This window comes from Rhineura floridana, chromosome 3, assembly GCF_030035675.1.
Source record: "Rhineura floridana isolate rRhiFlo1 chromosome 3, rRhiFlo1.hap2, whole genome shotgun sequence".
Taxonomy (NCBI): Eukaryota; Metazoa; Chordata; class Lepidosauria; order Squamata; family Rhineuridae; genus Rhineura; species Rhineura floridana.
In genome coordinates this window covers 56644628-56663622 of record NC_084482.1, presented here as the reverse complement: position 1 = coordinate 56663622, position 18995 = coordinate 56644628, and the positions used below count along the sequence as shown (strand labels likewise).

The 18995-nt window shown below is 40.5% G+C and overlaps 2 protein-coding genes across 2 annotated transcripts; both read left to right on the top strand.

Annotated features, from left to right (window-relative positions):
- On the top strand, positions 1-2581 carry LOC133378742 (nucleoside diphosphate kinase B-like). The gene is made up of 4 exons (XM_061613368.1): positions 1-145; positions 1145-1158; positions 1594-1706; positions 2464-2581. Exons 1-4 carry the CDS (start codon positions 1-3, stop codon positions 2579-2581), a joined length of 390 nt encoding a protein of 129 aa, XP_061469352.1.
- A 4945-nt stretch (positions 2582-7526) lies between these two features.
- LOC133379882 (nucleoside diphosphate kinase) lies at positions 7527-14293 on the top strand. Its single transcript, XM_061615998.1, has 5 exons — positions 7527-7654; positions 9198-9333; positions 11039-11140; positions 13444-13556; positions 14046-14293. Exons 2-5 carry the CDS (start codon positions 9205-9207, stop codon positions 14161-14163), a joined length of 462 nt encoding a protein of 153 aa, XP_061471982.1. The 5' UTR covers positions 7527-7654; positions 9198-9204; the 3' UTR covers positions 14164-14293.
- Positions 14294-18995: the final 4702 nt, after the last annotated feature.

Here is an 18995-nt window from a genome sequence, read left to right as displayed (position 1 = left end):
ATGCAAACGGTCCAGATTAAAAGGATCTGCAAAAAGCACCAGATCCGCTTTAAGCCAGAATGTGATCAGGCCTTGTGTCTGAAGCTATCAGGAAAACTTTTTGCATGTAGCTGGCTTGCTACTAACACCAAGACAGGAGGAACAGGTACTGAATTGGTGCAGTGAAGAAAGAATTCACTGTTTTTTAAGATTCTAAACTATGCCTACATTGTATTTAGAGGAGAGATTAAGTGGAATACCTGTAAATGGTCATTTGTAAATCTATGGTCAGGGAGAAATGGAAGACATTGTTTGTTATGTATTATATTGCTCTCTGCATAATTCTCTTATGGATAGTTTTTTGAAAGGGATTCTTCGGACAGTTTCCTTTTTGAACATTAAGGGGGAAATCTGTTACTTACTGGTTAATAGGAATAATATGTTACAAATAAGGTGTCTGTGTTTTCTCTAGCGGTCCAATGGGTCAGATAAAAATGATCACACAAGATGGGGTCCAACGTACTAGGGATCATCTGTGTTAAAATGTATCTCTCTGCTCATTTGTAATTTTATGATGACCAATGTTTTTTAGTAAAAAAAAAAAAAAGTGACCTACCAACTGATTGATGGATACAATGTGGGAGCAGTCAGTAGCAAAAGTAGGAGAGGATTTTGTACATTTTAAGGCTACCAAAATGAAATGGCACATGGGAGGTTGTGTGGTACTAGGCAATTGTGTGTACATAGTACACATAATATATTCTACACACAGTGTTAATTATAATCCTGAAACAGAATAACGTCCTTGAACAAAGATGGCACAACCAATGAGTAGGTCTGAGAAAGACCTTGGCAAACTGCTCATAGGACCAATGACCTCGCACAGTAAAAGGCTTCATATGTCCCTGTGAGCAACACCTATGCATTTTGGCCATAATGCAGTGCACAGTTGTGCACATTAAGTCCCACAAAAATCAGTGGGTCTTAAGTGTGCATAATGCTATACTTGATTCTAGTCATTGTTGTAAGGTCCTTGGAAAGCTTCAAAGCTTATTACTTTTAATCAAGTTATTTTTATGTATGGCATGAGCATTATTAATTAGAGCTAAGATGAAATTTTCTCAGACTTTTCAAATAAATTTTCTGAGTTTTTTCTTTTCCCTAGAAAAAGACCACTTGGTATAATTTCTTGTGGCAGCTGCCATTTGTTCTTTCCACAATGTCCCAGAATTACACTAGGTCCAGGGAATTATGAAGGGTATAAAATGGTGGTCAGGTTAATAGCACAGCTGCTGCCACTTTCAGCAGTGCCAGTGTGCACACGCACACACACACACACACGTGTGTACATGCGCACATCTTGAGGGAAAAGAAGCTGTGCTAGTGCTACTGTGAACGGGTAGCCCCATCCCCAAGAAATTGTGCACCAATTTCTTTTCCCCCTGGAGAAATTTGATGAAAAGATTCCTTCCAGTTTCTCTGTCCACAAATAGGGTGAATTTTGAGAAGCCATTTGCACACATATTAGTCTTGCTGTTGTGAAATTGAGGAGAATGTGATATACTAACTTTTACTATGATGATAATTGTAATCTCAGTTCTTTGGTTGTTGAAGGTATGGGAAGGCCTTAATGTAGTTAAGACTGGAAGAGTAATGCTAGGAGAAACTAATCCTGCCGATTCCAAGCTTGGCACAATTCGTGGAGACTTCTGTGTGCAGGTTGGCAGGTAACTTTTAATATTGAATTGCTGACTAGTTCTAGTCTACATGTAAGATTAACCTTCAGAATACAAATATTTTATCAATGTGATTTTTTTAAAAAATTAGATAATCAGACACTTCGTGTATAAATGAATAGTTATCTGAACAGTTGATGCTTCTCATTTTCCCCACATACTACAGCAGGCCCAACAAGATCCTGCTTCTTTTGCCTACTTATGTTGTCTCAGCACCTTCCTTTACTTGTGACTGTTGATGCCTCAATTCCGCTTGCCACATTTCCTTATTCTCCTATATGCAATGGGATAGCAGGTTATGGAATCAGCATGGCCTGCTATAAACAATCACCACAACTGAGTTCTGTTGTAGCGCCTCAGTGTTCCTTTACAAAATACATTGTGTGATAGTGCTTGTCTAACAAGTGGCATTGTAAAATTGTAGACTGTGATTGAAATTTAGACTTCCGAACTTTGTACACAGTTTGAATGTGGCCCTCTAAATATTTTTGTCTTAGGTAGGTATGAAGGAATGGAAAAGAAGTAGCTCCTTGGTACTACTGAAACACAGAAGGCTTTATCCATCAAAAACAGTGTGACCCCATACATATGCTCATCTTTGTAGGACTATATGCAAGGTTTAAATAGAAAAAAGGTTTTTATTGTCCATTTGTCAAAACATAATAGCAAACAAAGCTACTATTTCTACAATCTTCTCTCTGTTTATCACAAATGATTTTTTAGAAATAATTGGGGGTTTTCCCTTTAGAAATATAATTCATGGCAGCAATTCTGTAGTAAATGCCGAGACTGAAATCAATCTATGGTTCATGCCTGAAGAACTTATTGACTACACAAGCTGTAAACACCCATGGATCTATGACTAAAATTTATGGTACTACTTGCTTTTTCTTTTGTTCTGTTGACTGTTGCTCTGGAAACAGTTCAATTATCCTCTAGGATTGTTTCCCCTTCCCCCAGGCACTTTCATGTACATTTTGTGGAAAAATGTCCTGTGTGTTTTTAAAATGTCATTGTGTTTGTTGTGCTAACTGAACAAGGCTTTATTTACTAAACTGGAATATACTTTATTCCTGTTAGAAAAAGTCATGGGGTGAAGGCTATGAAAGAATAGCATAATTGTTTTGCTCTTACTCAGCAGTTATCAAGTGCACATGCTTAAATTTATTATATTAATTGTACTCAGTTGAGTCAACCGTTATTTTAGGTTAAGCTTGTGCTTATCTGTTAGAAGCTATTAGATAAAAACTGTCTTCTTCAGTGCCGAATATGTTACACAAGCGATAAAGAACATACCGCCTAAAATTGATTAGCAGAATGGCTCTTTTGTTTCACCTTAAAATGCCAAGTCATGACTGGAGCAATGTAAATCACTACATTAAAAAGTAATTTAAATGCAGTGTATAGAACGTAAGACTTCAATGTAACAAATGTTGGCAAAATTCAGCTTTAGTTTTGCTTCAAATGGATATGCATGGATTGCAATATTTTGAAAATAAAACTTTATACATATGGTTATTAAACTCTCTTATCCCTTCTCACTCTAGCAATGTTGATGTACCATGTTAAGGCAAGATTAGTGTAGCTGCTTATGAAATGTGCTTTTATGAGAAAAGGAGATTAACATGAGGGACACTGACTAAGCTCTGCCTCCTGTCACTCATTTCTATTATTGTTTGTTGTTGAAAAGGAAGGCATTTTGATAATTGCTTCTTAATTCAGTTGAGCTTTATTACAACTACATACATGTTTACTTATCTTGATTGCATGAATTATTAAAAAGATGACACACAGGCTCAATTTAGACATCATGTCACACCACTGTTAAACAAGCTGAATTATGATTTGGTGTAATATCTAAAGTAGCAAACCATGATTTGTGATGTGGAAGCAAACCAAAATCAGAAACAATGGTTTGAGGTAGATGTGCAAACCACGGTTTGTACTAACTAGGGTTTAATATGCTGTCCGAATTGATAAACCATAGCTGATGCTATGTCTCCAGAGATCACTGCATTGGGAGGAGTGTTAGGAAGTCCAAAAAAAAAGTAAACAAACTGCTCTAAATCATGATTTGCCTGTACATTTGAAAGCTCAGACCATGGATTTAATTCTCATCTCTGAGCATAGGAAATTTTCCTACAGCAGTTCATCCCAGTAGTGTCTACTCTGATTGATAACGGCTCTCCAAAGTCTTGACAGAGGTATTTTCCTTCATCTGCCACCTGCTTCTTTGAAATGGAAATGCTGGGATTCAACCTGGGACCTCCTGTACACAAAACATGTACAGTCCTTCCCTAGTGCAACAGTTTAGCATGATGTTTGATTATCAAAATATATATGATTGGATCTCCTGATTATTCGCCTCCCCCAAGATTTAAAATCAGCTGCACATCCCCCTGAACTGCATTGAGCTACAGCACTGGGGGAGAGGGTGTTAACACTATTCCCTACACAGTCTTCCCATTTAGGAATTGCCCCTATGAAGCTGCTGTTAATCATGGTGGGTATCCTTATTATACATGCCTGCTCTAGCTGGTGCTAATAGCATCTTTGGAGGAGGGATTTTGAGCAGGAAAATGGTGCAAGGGAAAGATTAACTTCTGCCCTAAGGGCCTGATCTACTTGAGGGTGTGGCTGCTTTTAAGTATGGGGTAAGAATCAGATACTATCATGGATCTCCTGTGATTTGCTCACATGATAGACAACACTGAAATTGTGGTATTTAGTTCTGTGCTGAGAATGTTTAACATTAAATACTATAAACTATAGCATATCCTTCACTTGGTTGACAGTCTTATTACAGTAACTATAATAAGGCTGTCAACAATTGAAGGCATTTAGCTGATTAAAAGCTGGAGGATTAACTGAATATTAAATGGCATATTCTAAATTTGCATACTTCCAAAACTAGGTGCCCAACTTTAGGAAACTGAAGGACATAGTTTTGGTTAGTGTAAGATAAGATTTGTCTTAAGGGCTTTTAAAATTAATTTTGGGTGATTTGTTGTGCTTCTATATTCAGTCGGAAGGACAGTTCAGTTTATCTAGAAATGTGTGGAGGGAGTTGACCATAAAGGCATCTTATTAGACTTTTGGGGAGGAGTTCTCAGTGTGTCTGCTGATGATATGGGGGTATCCTGCAGTTCTCTAAAATTAATTATGGAAAACCCATCTACCCATGTAGATAGCCAGTGCAGTGTAGTAGTTAGGGGTGTTAGACTAGGATAGGGGAGACTTGAGTTTAAATCCCCACTTTGCCTCGAAACTCACTGGGTAACCTTGGGCCAGTCACTTTCAGCCTAACCTTGGGTTGCTATGAGGATAAAGTGGTGGTGATGGGAGACCCATATACCTTGAGAAATCCTTAATACATAAATGTGTTTCTATGACCATTCTGTATGGACGAGGTAGTTATATAGCTATGTTATGAGGTACAAGTGGAACCAAGGGCATTTACAGTATGATCCTATTCACCTTTACTCAGAAATAATAATAGTCTAGGGAGTTCAGTGGGACTCCCTAATAAGTGTGTGTAGGACTGCAATTTTAGAGAAGCTTCTTTAAGGCCACTGTATATGCAACAAACATTCTTTATAGAGTTCCTACAGTGAACAATGAACAATGCATTTCTACAGTAGTTGGAAAGATTCTTAATCACAGTAACTCTGCAGCACCGATAATCATGGTAGTTAAAGCATTGGGTCTCTTTCAAACTATGTGTAGGAATCATAATTTAGAGCACTAGTCAACCCTTTCTTAAATTCTGACCATTTGTGGATGCACTCTTAGGCAACTTAGGCTGCAATCCAATACATACTTACCTGCAGTAAGTCCCACTGAACCCAACAGAACTTCCTTCTGAGTAGATGCGTATTGGAATGCAGCTTTAGCCAGAGGAGCAGAGGAAGGCCTGAAACTGCTGTATGAATTGTTGACTTGCTTCTGCAGATTAAAGTGGTGTTTTATGCCAGTCCTCATTCTGTGATTCATGTTCACAGAACTCAAATCACCACAGCATGCATGGAGTTTATGTGAAGATTCCACTCCACACGTGTAACTGCAAGAACAAATCACCAAAGACTTCAGAGGAAGCTTAGCAGTCATGGAATAAGAGGAGAGGTCCTCTTGTGGATAAGGAATTGGTTAAGAAGCAGAAAGCAGAGAGTAGGAATAAACGGACAGTTCTCCCAATGGAGGGCTGTAGAAAGTGGAGTCCCTCAAGGATCGGTATTGGGACCTGTACTTTTCAACTTGTTCATTAATGACCTAGAATTAGGAGTGAGCAGTGAAGTGGCCAAGTTTGCTGACGACACTAAATTGTTCAGGGTTGTTAAAACAAAAAGGGATTGCAAAGAGCTCCAAAAAGACCTCTCCAAACAGAGTGAATTGGCGGAAAAATGGCAAATGCAATTCAATATAAACAAGTGTGAAATTATGCATATTGGAGCAAAAAATCTTAATTTCACATATACGCTCATGGGGTCTGAACTGGTGGTGACCGACCAGGAGAGAGACCTCGGGGTTGTAGTGGACAGCACGATGAAAATGTCGACCCAGTGTGCGGCAGCTGTGAAAAAGGCAAATTCCATGCTAGCGATAATTAGGAAAGGTATTGAAAATAAAACAGCCGATATCATAATACCGTTGTATAAATCTATGGTGCGGCCGCATTTGGAATACTGTGTACAGTTCTGGTCGCCTCATCTCAAAAAGGATATTATAGAGTTGGAAAAGGTTCAGAAGAGGGCAACCAGAATGATCAAGGGGATGGAGCGACTCCCTTATGAGGAAAGGTTGCAGCATTTGGGGCTTTTTAGTTTAGAGAAAAGGTGAGTCAGAGGGGACATGATAGAAGTGTATAAAATTATGCATGGCATTGAGAAAGTGGATAGAGAAAAGTTTTTCTCCCTCTCTCATAATATTAGAACTCGTGGACATTCAAAGAAGCTGAATGTTGGAAGATTCAGGGCAGACAAAAGGAAGTACTTCTTTACTCAGCGCATAGTTAAAACTATGGAATTTGCTCCTACAAGATGCAGTAATGGCCACCAGCTTGGATGGCTTTAAAAGAAGATTAGACAAATTCATGGAGGACAGGGCTATCTAGTCAGAGGCAGTATGTTTCTGAAAACCAGTTGCCGAAGCCTCAGGTGGGAGAGCGTTCTTGCACTCGGTCCTGCTTGCAGGCTTCCCCCAGGCACCTGGTTGAGCACTGTGAGAACAGGATGCTGGACTAGATGGGCCACTGGCCTGATCCAGCAGGCTCTTCTTATGTTCTTAAGTCCTAGTTATGCACTGAGAGTAAAAAGGATTCGTGCAATGTTAGCCGCCACCGCCTCTTTTGGCAATTTTTCATCGTTTAATTCCCCCCTTCTATCCCCACATTTAAGGCCCGGGGTGTATCCAATGTTAATCCTACCTACATAGTAGACCCAGTGATATTAATAAACATGGCTTAGGTTGCAATCCTAACTTCACTTTCCTGGCAGTAAACCCTACTGAACTCATTAGGACTTTCTTCTAAGTAGACATGGTTAGGATTACCCTATAACTTATGTTCATTAATTTCAATGTGTCTACTTTGAGTGTACTCAACCCCCAATTCTTTATATTGTTCAGACTGTTTTTCCCACTCCTTGAGGAGAAAGAAAAGATCTCTCTTTCTAATGAACCCCTTACCTCTAACCTGTCTTTATTGGGTGGAAAGCTGGACCCGCTCCTTCCATTGTGAAGACTGGAAGAATGAGGAGGATCCACGCAACTGAGGAGGTGGAGGCCTATGACGAAGCCCGCCTTCTTCTTTCCTGTCTGGGGTTGGGCTAGGTTCCGTCTCCGGCGTCCGTCCGGCCTTGCTCCGCCTTTTCCCCAGAAGGAATTCAGGGAGACGGCAGCTGCAGCCACGCTATCCAGGCCGGCCAGGAGTCCCTGCAACTGAGGTAAGCCGTTTCCCCCCTTTGTTTTCCTGGAGGAAGAAACCAAACCGAGGTTCTGGGGCAAAAGGAGGGAAGGGGGGGAAAAGAGGATTAAAGAGAAGGGGGTGGAGGGAATATGGCCGAAACCGGCTAAAGAAGAAATGGGGTGATGGCGTGCCTTTCTAAAAAGCATTTGCAACCATGTGGAGGAGGGACCACTTCAGCCCCCCCCCTTTCAGGCCTCTGTAACGTGAGGCGACTGAGGCAGTATGTCTTTTCGCTACATGGGAGATGGTAGGCAGGCCGCCGTGGAGGTAGCGCCGAAGAGCACAAGCCTATATACTCGGAAGTAAATCCCGTTGAGTTTAGTGGGCCTTACTCTCAGGTACCTGGGTACAGGATTGCAGCCTAAGAGCCTTAAAGGCAACTGGGTTAGTTGAGGTCCAAATACACTCTGCCTGAGGGAAGGAAGAACAAAGGGCTCCTGCTTGACAGGTGGCGGGCGGCGGTGGAAGCAAGGTAATGACAGCCTTGCCTGCGTGAAACCGAGGACCGGTGCCACTTCTACTCTGCCACCTCTCCGCAGGGAGCCGCATTTCTTCCCTGGGGTGGAGAAGACCTGCCTCCTACAGCATACCGCCATTTCGCTTTTTCGCCAAACCACCACCATATCGCATAATAAGCATCACCCCTACAAACCTTTGTATCTCTGCTTCATAGACCAGCGTAGCATCGCAGATTTATTTTAGAGAAAGGAATCTGATTCTTTGCAGCTTCATAAGATTGCCATCTATCTGGTAACGCTGCAGGGAAAAGAAGCGTATATTTAAAAAATGGACAAAGATCTCAAATCTGTTCCATGTTTACTTTTGTGTGTTGTTTGAATGCAGTGGCTTGCTCTGTTTAAACCTTGACTTTTCAAAGCACCATTTTAAAGTAATAATTTCATACACTCCTAATTTGATGAAGATGATAGAAGAGGTATCTTTTTACTAACAGAATTCTTGAGAAATCCCAGGATCTGGGGATTCTTTAAGATGGCAAAGCCCAAGTCACAAGAAGAGAAGGAATGGCATTGGAGGCTGATAACATTGGAGGCTGCCAACTGCTGTTGCTACTTTCTTTTAGGGTTAGGGAGAAAACTTACTTTCCCAGAGCTTGTCTTATGCTGGTGTTTCTAGGAGAGGAAGAATCTGTTTTTAACCCTGTGTTTTATTGTTGGCAACTTGACCCATTTGTGTTGAACAGCAGTCACCTTGATGAGCAGGAAGCACCTTGTGCCTTTTTCACATGCTAGGTCGGCTTTTCCCAACCTGGTGGTCTTCCAGACATTGTTGGACTCCAACTTCCGTCAGCACCAGTGATCATGGCCAGTGGTCAGGGATGATTAGAGTTGTAGTCCAACAACTTCTAGAGGGCACCAGAGCAGCCTACCTGAGGCACTCTTGCTGATCTAGATCGCTGTCCTTGGTCTGTTAGTTCATCTTCTGTGGTGGTTTGTTTTAATGTTGGGATAATGCCAATACTGGTCTGTCTTGCTGTTGGTATCCACTGATTTCTCTTGCAGTAGAATAATGGCTTCCAACACAGAGCGCACATTCATTGCCATCAAACCTGATGGAGTTCAGCGGGGATTAACAGGTGAAATCATCAAGCGATTTGAACAGAAGGGCTTCCGTCTAGTGGCTATGAAATTTGTGCATGTAAGTTTAATTTTTATTTCTTTGTAAGTGATGCAGTAAAGAACTGTTAGAGAGCCTTTTTTCTGCTGGGGGGGCAGTGATGGGGGGCTGCAGGCTACAGGGGAGGGCTAAAGTGGGTAGGACCAGAACAAAAAGTGGATCCACCCTTTTCCCATACTCTTCCTCCCTGCCTAAGAAACTACCAGAGGAGGAACAGATCAGGCTTGCCAAAAATCTGAACTGAGTGCTTGCAGTGGGCTTTCCCCAACTCATCATCGTCATCTTACTTGTATGCTAACTTTCCACACACAAAAATTGTGCTCAAAACAGCTTATAACAAAGAGAACAGCAATATATCTCAGAATACACAATTGCAAGAAAACTTCAAAATAACAAGAACAATAAAACATCAACATAACAAAGAAAAGAACAACTTTTCAATTCTATAAGTGTAATATTATTACATTTCCTGTTAGGCAGCTTTACACTTCCTGGCAATAGCAAAAATAAGAAGGGAGTTTGATAGCTTCACTTTGGTCCTAGTAATGCCCCTCCTATAATTTTACTCACAGTAAGGCTTCCAAAGGTGGGGGTGGTGGGGTACCTGGAAACATCCATCTTATGATGTTACTTGCAGTCCCTCTCCTGCAGCAACTTCTTTCAAGGTTCCACTTTCCAGTGCTTCATTGTTTGATAGATACAGATTTTTTTGGTCATTCTTTAAAAGAGGGCTGAGATGCACAACATACGTACAGCAGTCATTTATCAATATGAGGGACCTGATTCAGGTTAACACCAGAAAGCTGTCATTCTCGCAGCATATATGACGTGACACGAGGTGGAACTACCAGTGAGAGTTCAAAATAAAAAGTGGAGATTGAGGTATGAGCTGGTGTTTTAGATTGCTTATCCCTAACAGCTTTGAAATATTTCAACACATGGATATATTTTGCCCAAATAGTCCACATCAGTCCATGTTCTATCTAAATTTGAATTGTGACATGAGTTGCAGATTATGGGTGATTTGAACTCTTGTGTCCTTTCACTCAGAAATGTTCTTATTTATGGAGGGGGCTTCCCCTCAAGGAAATATTTTATTCAAGGGTTACAATGTGGTCTACATGTGTGTTGTGTTTTTAATTCAGTTCATATAACCATAGGACACCTAAATATACCCTTGCATCAGTGTGCACTTTCTGCAGCTTACACAAGAGTAAGGGAATTACACACATACAAGTCTTGTCTTCATACTGTTTTCTGTTTGGCAGTCTTCCATTTCCTGAGAGGTACAGAAGGTTTTATTTAGACTACCTGTGTGACCCAAAACTAACAAGTTGCTATGACTTTGACTAGAAGGTTATACTGGGTAAGATAATATATAGGATTTACAGCAATAGTTTGCTAGACATTCTGTTGATACTGACTCCCCAAATATAAACTACCATTAGTTTGCTTTCTTACAGCCTAACTCTGAATTTAGTTATGTGTGCTTTCCTGCATGTTGTCTGGCACTGTACTAGTTCAGTGTTACAGTCCTGCTTGTGGCCTTCTCATAGGCATCTTAGCTGACCACTATGGGAAACAGGATGATGGAGTAGATAAGCTCTTGGTGTGATCCAGTAGGACTTTTATTAAGTTCTTGTAGCTTAAGTGGGGGTGGCTAAGCAGCTCCTTTCCCCAACCAAGAATGGGGGTTAACCAATTGCTCTCCCTCTTCCCTCTATAGGCTTCTGAAGAGCTTCTCAAACAGCACTATATTGACTTGAAAGACAGGCCGTTCTACCCTGGTTTGGTTAAATATATGAATTCTGGGCCTGTAGTAGCCATGGTAAGTATTTTTATGTGAACTTTAAACATTAATTTTGTTAGTCTCTTTAGAACAGTGGTGGCAAACCTGATACCCTCCAGATGTTAATTCTAACTTTCATTAACCCCTATCAGCATGACCAGTAGTCAGAGTTTTAGTCTGACAACATCTCAAGAGCCACAGGTTAGCTACCCATCCTTTAGACCTTTGTGGAAAAGTAAGGAAAGTTGAGATGGCTCAGGTTTGGCTATTGGGTCACAGTTTCACTTACAACCCTATAGGATTGATGACCATTTAAAGTGGGGTCTTAAAAGATCATTAGGACTAGCAATATTTAAATGCATCTTAGAGATTAATTTTAAAAAATTCCACTCGGAATTTCTCTCGTGTCTTCTTTCCGGTTACAGTGGTGAGACAATTAAATGATAGACAGCTTCCAAAATAATCTCTTACAGTCTGTTAATGATGCCATGAATGTTGTGCAGCCAAATTCTAATCATGTTTATTACGAAGTAGATCCGATAAAATTGTAGGATTTACAAGTAAACATGCTTTGAACTGGCCTCTTGGTCTTACATTCTGTAACAGGAAAGAAGGGAAGGCCCTATACATTTCCAACCTTATTTAAAGAGAGAAAGTCCTGGACTTATGGTACAGATGTACAGTAAGTGTTTTAGAAAATTGGGAAACCATTGATGCTATATTATAAACTTTAAATAACTCTGTGAAAGATAAATATCTCCACTGTTCCCAGTTAGTTCCAAGATGTAACTTGTAAGCCAGGTCATTTGTCTTTTGTAGTTTTAAAGCCCACACCAGTGAATTCTTGAGAATTCACTTTTTATCTGTAACCCTTTCCAGGTGTCTGCTATTTATAGGTGTCAAATGACTGAAAGGGCTAAAAAATTTGTACAGAGTAGCCCCATTAGATGTAGTGTCATTTTGAAGTGGGCCATAAATACATGGATTGAGCACCTCACACCAATGGGAACCCTCGTCAGTCTTGGCTCTGATCTGTGTGGAGGGAGCCCTGTGCATGTGCATATGGCCCCGTTCAGACTTGACATTGAATGTAAAGCATCCAGCATGCATGGTGTCATCTAGGGCAATATTCTTCAACTTTGGGTCCCCAGATGTTGTTGGACTACAACTCCCATGATTCTTTGACCAGTGGCTAAGGATGATGGGAGTTGTAGTCCAAAAGCATCTGGGGATCCAAGGTTGAAGAACAGTGATCTAGGGGGTGGGGTTAGCCTGCACATTTGGTACCTGCTGATACCAAACTTCTGAACAGGGCTTGTATCTTTCTTAGATTGATCTTAGTGGGGGAAAATTGCAGTGTATTTTTAATATGAGAACATAGAGAAGAGCCTGCTGGATCAGGCCAGTGACCCATCTAGCCCAGTACCCTGTTCACAGTGGCTAACCAGATGCCTATGGGAAGCCTGCAAGCAGGATCTGGGCGCAAGAGCACTCTCCCATTCTGCGGTTCCTGGCAACTAGTATTAAGAAGCATACTGCCTCCAACTGGAGGCAGAATATAGCCATTGATAGCCTTATCCTCCACATATTTTGTCTAATTCTCTTTTAAAGCCACCCACATTGGTGGCCCTCATTGCATCCTGTGGGAGTGAATTCAGTTTAACTATGCACTGTATGAAGTAGTACTTTCTTTTGTTTGTCCTGAATCTTCCAATGTTCAGCTCCATTGGATGTCCATGAATTCCAGTGTCATGAGAGACAGGGGGGGGGGAAATCTCTGTCCACTTTCCTCTTGCCATGCATAATTTTATACACTTACCATGTTGCCTCTTATAAACAGCCCTTTCCATTTATTGGGAATTTATGACTACTAGTTTGTGTCTAAGGTAAGCATGGGGAACCTGTGGCCCTCTAGCTGTATTGGACCACAGCGTTTAACATTCCTGACAATTGGCCATGTTGGCTGGGGCTGAAGAGAGCCTTAGGTTGCCCATCCTCTTGTTTAGGGCCTTGTCCAGGTAGACTTTGATATAGTATTACGGATACTGAAGCTGAAAAAGGAGTCTTCTCATATCCAAGTTCAAGCACCCATTTTCCTCTCAACTTGTTTTGTTCTTCAGTGCAGTACTCTGTGGAAAGACTACAGAGTATGGAGCAATGTCTGTGTGTCCACGAAGAAGTTGCTGTAAGAAATACTGGCAACTATAGTCACTTCTAAACAATTGAAATTTGTTGTGAGTTTAATTTATTGAAGAACATGTTCTATAATAAAAGCTTTCATCCCTTCCATCTGATAAAGTTCTGTGGTTAGACATATGTTCCAAGCCCATTTATTCTTGTAGGTTTGGGAAGGACTGAATGTGGTGAAGACAGGGAGAGTAATGTTGGGGGAAACTAACCCAGCAGATTCCAAGCCTGGCACTATCCGTGGCGACTTCTGCATTCAAGTGGGCAGGTTGGTGCTAGAATTTAACTTTGTGCGTATTAAACAAGACTTGCAGGATGCTACTGCAATAGTACTAATTATCAAAACTTTTAAAAGAAAATGTTCAGAATAGATGCTTCACTATGTCAAATATAAGATTTGTATACCTTCAGCAGAATAAAATGCCTTTATGCTAACAGGATGAAAAATTGCTCATTCAGCCTTCTTTGGTCAAACAATTTAACTGTTCCCCTTTATTAGGTACTGATAGAGAGCTAGTTTCTCTGGATGAATGGGAAACTAAACTGTAAGGCTACTCATGCAGTTGAACAGTCGCTTGATTAAATGTTTGACAGGTCTATCTTGTGTGTATGACTGAGAAATCTTTTAAGCTATGATTGAATCTTGTGGATACTTTATTAAAAACCTAGATGTTCCAGATGTGAAGATATGCACATCAGTAGTCTGTTCCAGAGTCTTACCACAAAACCGTAACTAAATTCTTGGTCTTTCCTGTAGGAACATCATTCATGGGAGTGACTCTGTGGAAAGTGCTCAAAAAGAGATCAACTTGTGGTTTAAGCCTGCGGAACTTGTGAACTTCAAATCTTGTGCTCATGATTGGGTTTATGAATAGAATAGTCCTTATGATTTGTGCCTTCTTCCAACAAAGCATCTCATTCCACCCACCTACTGACCTGGGAGCAATTATTACGGTTACCTTTGTGATTACTGGCACTAAGAAATAAAGTATCATGAACTACTAATCTGCTTTCATATCTTTATTTTAGTGAAAAGGTAGCACATGAACAGCTTCTGTTGTATAATTACTAGGAGTGTCAGCAAATTAAAAATAGCCTGAAATTGTAATATATTGCAAAACAAAGCTTTCTGAACTTCAATGTAGCTTGTGTTTTGTTTTGCAAAGTGGCTTAGGACTACTTTGCTCAGATTGGTGCAGATGTGTTATAAATTGTCCTAAGTGTGAGCTTGTTGAGCAGTTCATTTAACAAGCAAGTTATCGCTTTCTCTTTCAGCAAGAGAGAAGAGGGATTATTCCTTACTACAGTAATGCACCAGAATATTTCCACAATCCAAGCTCAAGCAGAATCATAGAACAGCCATGTTTTGAAAAAATGGAGCCATAATAATACTGGCGGAGCATTGTTGATCTTTCAGCACCATCAGTTTTAAGTAACTGTGAGATTGAGAGTTATGTGATTAAATTTTTACATGATTAACAGTTAATTGCAGCCCTAATATTAATTCACTCATAGGCAAAAAATCTTGAGGTTTAAGAATGTACCTATAGCCCTCTGAGCATATAGTGAGTGGTGGCAACACCTGCCATCTCCAAAGATGGAGAATTAAATTTTTGTATGTTTGTTGGTGTTCTTTTTTGCTTCATTCCTGTGTTACTGTTGTTTCTACAGATAATCTAATCAAGAATATTTTATTTCCCTCATTATTCATCCTAGAAATCTGTGTCAAATTTATTTTTATTAATATCAAAGCCTTTTTATCGGTCCATGTCATATGATGGTGAAGACAGACTTTTGTGTTTCAAATTGGAGGTTATGTTCTATTTCTATTTTGGGTGCATTAACAGTTGAATCTGAAACTGCAGTTTGATGTAAAATCAGACTGATTACAATATGTTGCTACTTCAGCAATGACTAGCTGTTGGAAAAAACAAACGTAGTCTGCCCAAGATGCATGTTTTCAGCCTGCTATGTTTAAACCACTTCATTTAAGGCAAGGTGGGCACGGTCAATTAAAAACACAGAGCACACCTAGAATTTTGCTAAAATATATTTCACCTCCCAGTGTTTTATCTTGTGCAAACTGAGACACTCCTGAGGTCCGCTGGAGACTATTCTGCAGAATAGTCAGTGCCATTATTCCACAATTGTTTTTGGAGTTTTGTTAGTGTAAATTTTGCAAAGTCTTGCTGTACTTCACATATTCACAGAAACAAGTAAAAGAAAATGATTTCCTATAGGAAACTTCACTAAAATTGCAAAGTAAATCAGACATATTTAAAGTGACTATCTGAACTATGTCAGCTGTCTTAATAATGTTGCTTCCTCCCTGCTAAAACAAGATCAGCACAGCACGTCTTGTTTCTTTTATTTGGGCTGACTGCAGGTGTTGCCACCATTCACCATATGCTCAGAGGCACATTAGCAAATTCTTCCAAGCTACACAGGAAGTGGATTGGATTGTGAAAGACCAACCCAAATTGTGTTTGCTTTTTGACAAATTTGTAGGTCAGTAAGATATCTCAGAGGAGGTCAGGTCTCCTGCTCCCCTGCTGCATTCACTATAGCTGCCCAATTTCCCTGCTTTTTAAAGTTTGATAGAAATATCTGTGGGCTATAGGTGTGTTCTTAAACTGCAAGGTTTTTTGCCTATTAGTGAACTTCTCTGCTTTTTAATCCAGGCGGTAAGAAATGGGATCCTGTGCAAATTTGCTGAGATTGATCATTTGCATGCTTATTGACTTCAGTGGGATTTACTCCCCTGCAATCGTGCTTAGGATAAGTAAAACTGACTGGGGGGGGGGAGAGAGGGAGAGCTGGAGTGGGCAGGGGAGGAGAAGGAAAGGCAGGTCAGATCATTTACATGCTTATTGAGTTCAATCGGATTTATTCAAATGCAATCATGGTTAGGATAGGTAAAACTGACTATGGGGGTGGAGAAGGAGAAGAGGAGAGTAGTTGTTATGTACCTTCAAGGCGATTACGATTTATGGCGACCCTGTGAATCAGTGACCTCCAAGAGCATCTGTCATTAACCACCCTGTTCAGAACTTGTAAGTTCAGGTCTGTGGCTTCCTTTATGGAATCAATCCATCTCTTGTTTGGCCTTCCTCTTTTTCTACTCCCTTCTGTTTTTCCCAGCATTGTCTTTTCTAGTGAATCATGTCTTCTCATTATGTCTCCAAAGTATGATAATCTCACAGTTGTGGTTTAATTTGTTCTAAAACCCAGTTGTCTTTTTCGCAGTCCATGGTATGTGCAAAGCTCTCCAACACCACATTTCAAATGAGTTGATTTTTCTCTTACCTGCTTTTTTCCCTGTTGAACTTTCACATCCATACATAGAGATCGGGAATACCATGCTCTTAATGATCCTGACCTTAGTGGTCAGCGATACATCTTTGCATTTGAGGACCTTTTCGAGTTCTCTCATAGCTGCCCTCCCCAGTCCTAGCCTTCTTCTGATTTCTTGACTATTGTCTCCATTTTGGTTGATGATTGTGCCGAGGTATTGATAAACCTTGACAAGTTCAATGTCCTCGTTGTCAACTTTAAAGTTACATAAATCTTCTGTTGTCATTACTTTAGTCTTCTTGACGTTCAGCTGTAGTCCTGCTTTTGTGCTTTCCTCTTTAACTTTCATCAGGATTTGTTTAAAATCATTACTGGTTTCTGCTAATAGTATGGTATTGTCTGCATATCTTAAATTATTGATATTTCTCCCTCCAATTTTCACACCTCCTTCATCTTGGTCCAATCCCGCTTTCCGTATGATATATTCTTTGTACAGATTAAACAAATAGGCTGATAAAATACAATTCTGTCTCACACTCTTTCCAATTGGGAACCAATCGGTTTCTCCATATTGTGTCCTTACAGTAGCCTCTTCTCCAGCGTATAGATTGCGCATCAGGACAATCGGATGCTGTGGCACCCGCATTTCTTTTAAAGCATTCCATAGTTTTTCATGATCTACACAGCAAAGGCTTTGCTGTAATTTATAAAGCACAGGGTGATTTTCTTCTGAAATTCCTTGGTTCGTTCCATTATCCAATGTATGTTTGCAATATGATCTCTGGTGCCTCTTCCCTTTCTAAAACCAGCTTGGACGTCTGGCATTTCTTGTTCCATGTATGGTAAGAGGGAAGGAGAAAGGGAGGGGAGCAGAAAGAGGGGGAGGGGGAAGGATGGGAGGGGGAGGGGCAAGGGAGTTCATATGCATGCTGATTGAGTTCAGTGATACTAACTCCAGTGCAATCATGCTTAATATAGGTAAAACTGACCAGGGGGAGGAGAGTGGGTGGCTGGGTGGGCACTGGGCAGAGGGGAAGCCCCTTTCCAAAAGGAAAACATTGTGAACAGTATCGTTCTTTTTCAGCGTTTCCCCCACATTTTTATTCTACAGCAGGCACATGTAGCTTCCCACCCAAATTTAAACCAAAGCTGTCCCTGGCCACATCCACACCAGGCCTTTATTTCACTTTAGGCAGTCATGGCTTTTCCCAAAGACCTGGGAAGTGTAGTTAGTGAAGGGTGCCGAGAGTTGCTAGGAGATGCCCTGTTCTCCTCACAGAGCTTCAATCAGAGTGGCTCACTCTTAAACTACTCTGGCCACTCGGAACTCTGTCAGGGGAATAGGAGTCTCTTCTGAGCCCCCTTCACAAACTACACTTAAGACAATTCTTTGGTGGAAGCCATGACTGTCTCAAGTGAAATCAAAGTGGTGTGAGTGTGGCCCCGATTAGGCAAGCACAGCAGCTTTTAGAACCCTGACAATTGGTTCTTACTGAGCATGCCCGACATAATTGAGTTCAAGCCAAAATTTCTTATATTAAAAAAATGCCTGGCTGATTTTCAATTAACTTTTAAACTGCAGAAGATGAAGGTCAGAGTATGGGGCAAGGTCAGTAATAGGATTCCAGGTACTCTGTGAGCATGGCTGATTTTTAACTAATTTCAACAGGTTATGAGAACTGACAGAAAAAAGTCCAAAAGGGATCTGGTTTTTCTCTCTCTTTACACTTTGAACTCTCAATTCTCTGTTTTGTGTATCACCATGAAAAGCAAGCATTTCTGAGTTCAGGACTATAAGTTCTGTAAGGTTTTGTTTCGAAATGAGCTTATGGGAAGCATCAGAATGGCACGGGGGTATTTTCAATTTAACATTGCGGAATGTGAGAAATCCATGCTGGCTACAGTATACAGCCACTCTTGTGGCTGTGTAATATTCTATAACCTATATTGCAGGAGACTGTAGGGCTTGCCTAATAATAGCTGTTTTTAAGCCTTTTTATTGGAGAAAGAATATCTTCTGGGCCTATAAACCCAGCACTGGATTTGGAAAGGAAGAAATCCCCATGTGTCTTGTTTCTAGTTGTTAATTAAATCCAGTACTAAGAAGCCATAGTGTTTTAGATCTAAAGATCTTCCTGCATCAGTAGATGCACTCCTGCAGAAACAGGGTAGTTAAGGCCCAGACACATCTCAGCTTCTGTAGTTCCCCCCTCTCCGAAGTCACACATAAGGGAGGCCCTGTGCGTGTGTGTGAGAGAAGATGCATGCATGCCAGGGAAAACCTTTGGGTCAATGACAGCATTTAAGGATATTCGTAAAGATGAGAGAAAAATCCATCCACCTGATTTTACTTTAACATTTTTATTTTGTGTAAAAAAGGCAAATTTAGTGAATTATTTTCATCTTGTACACA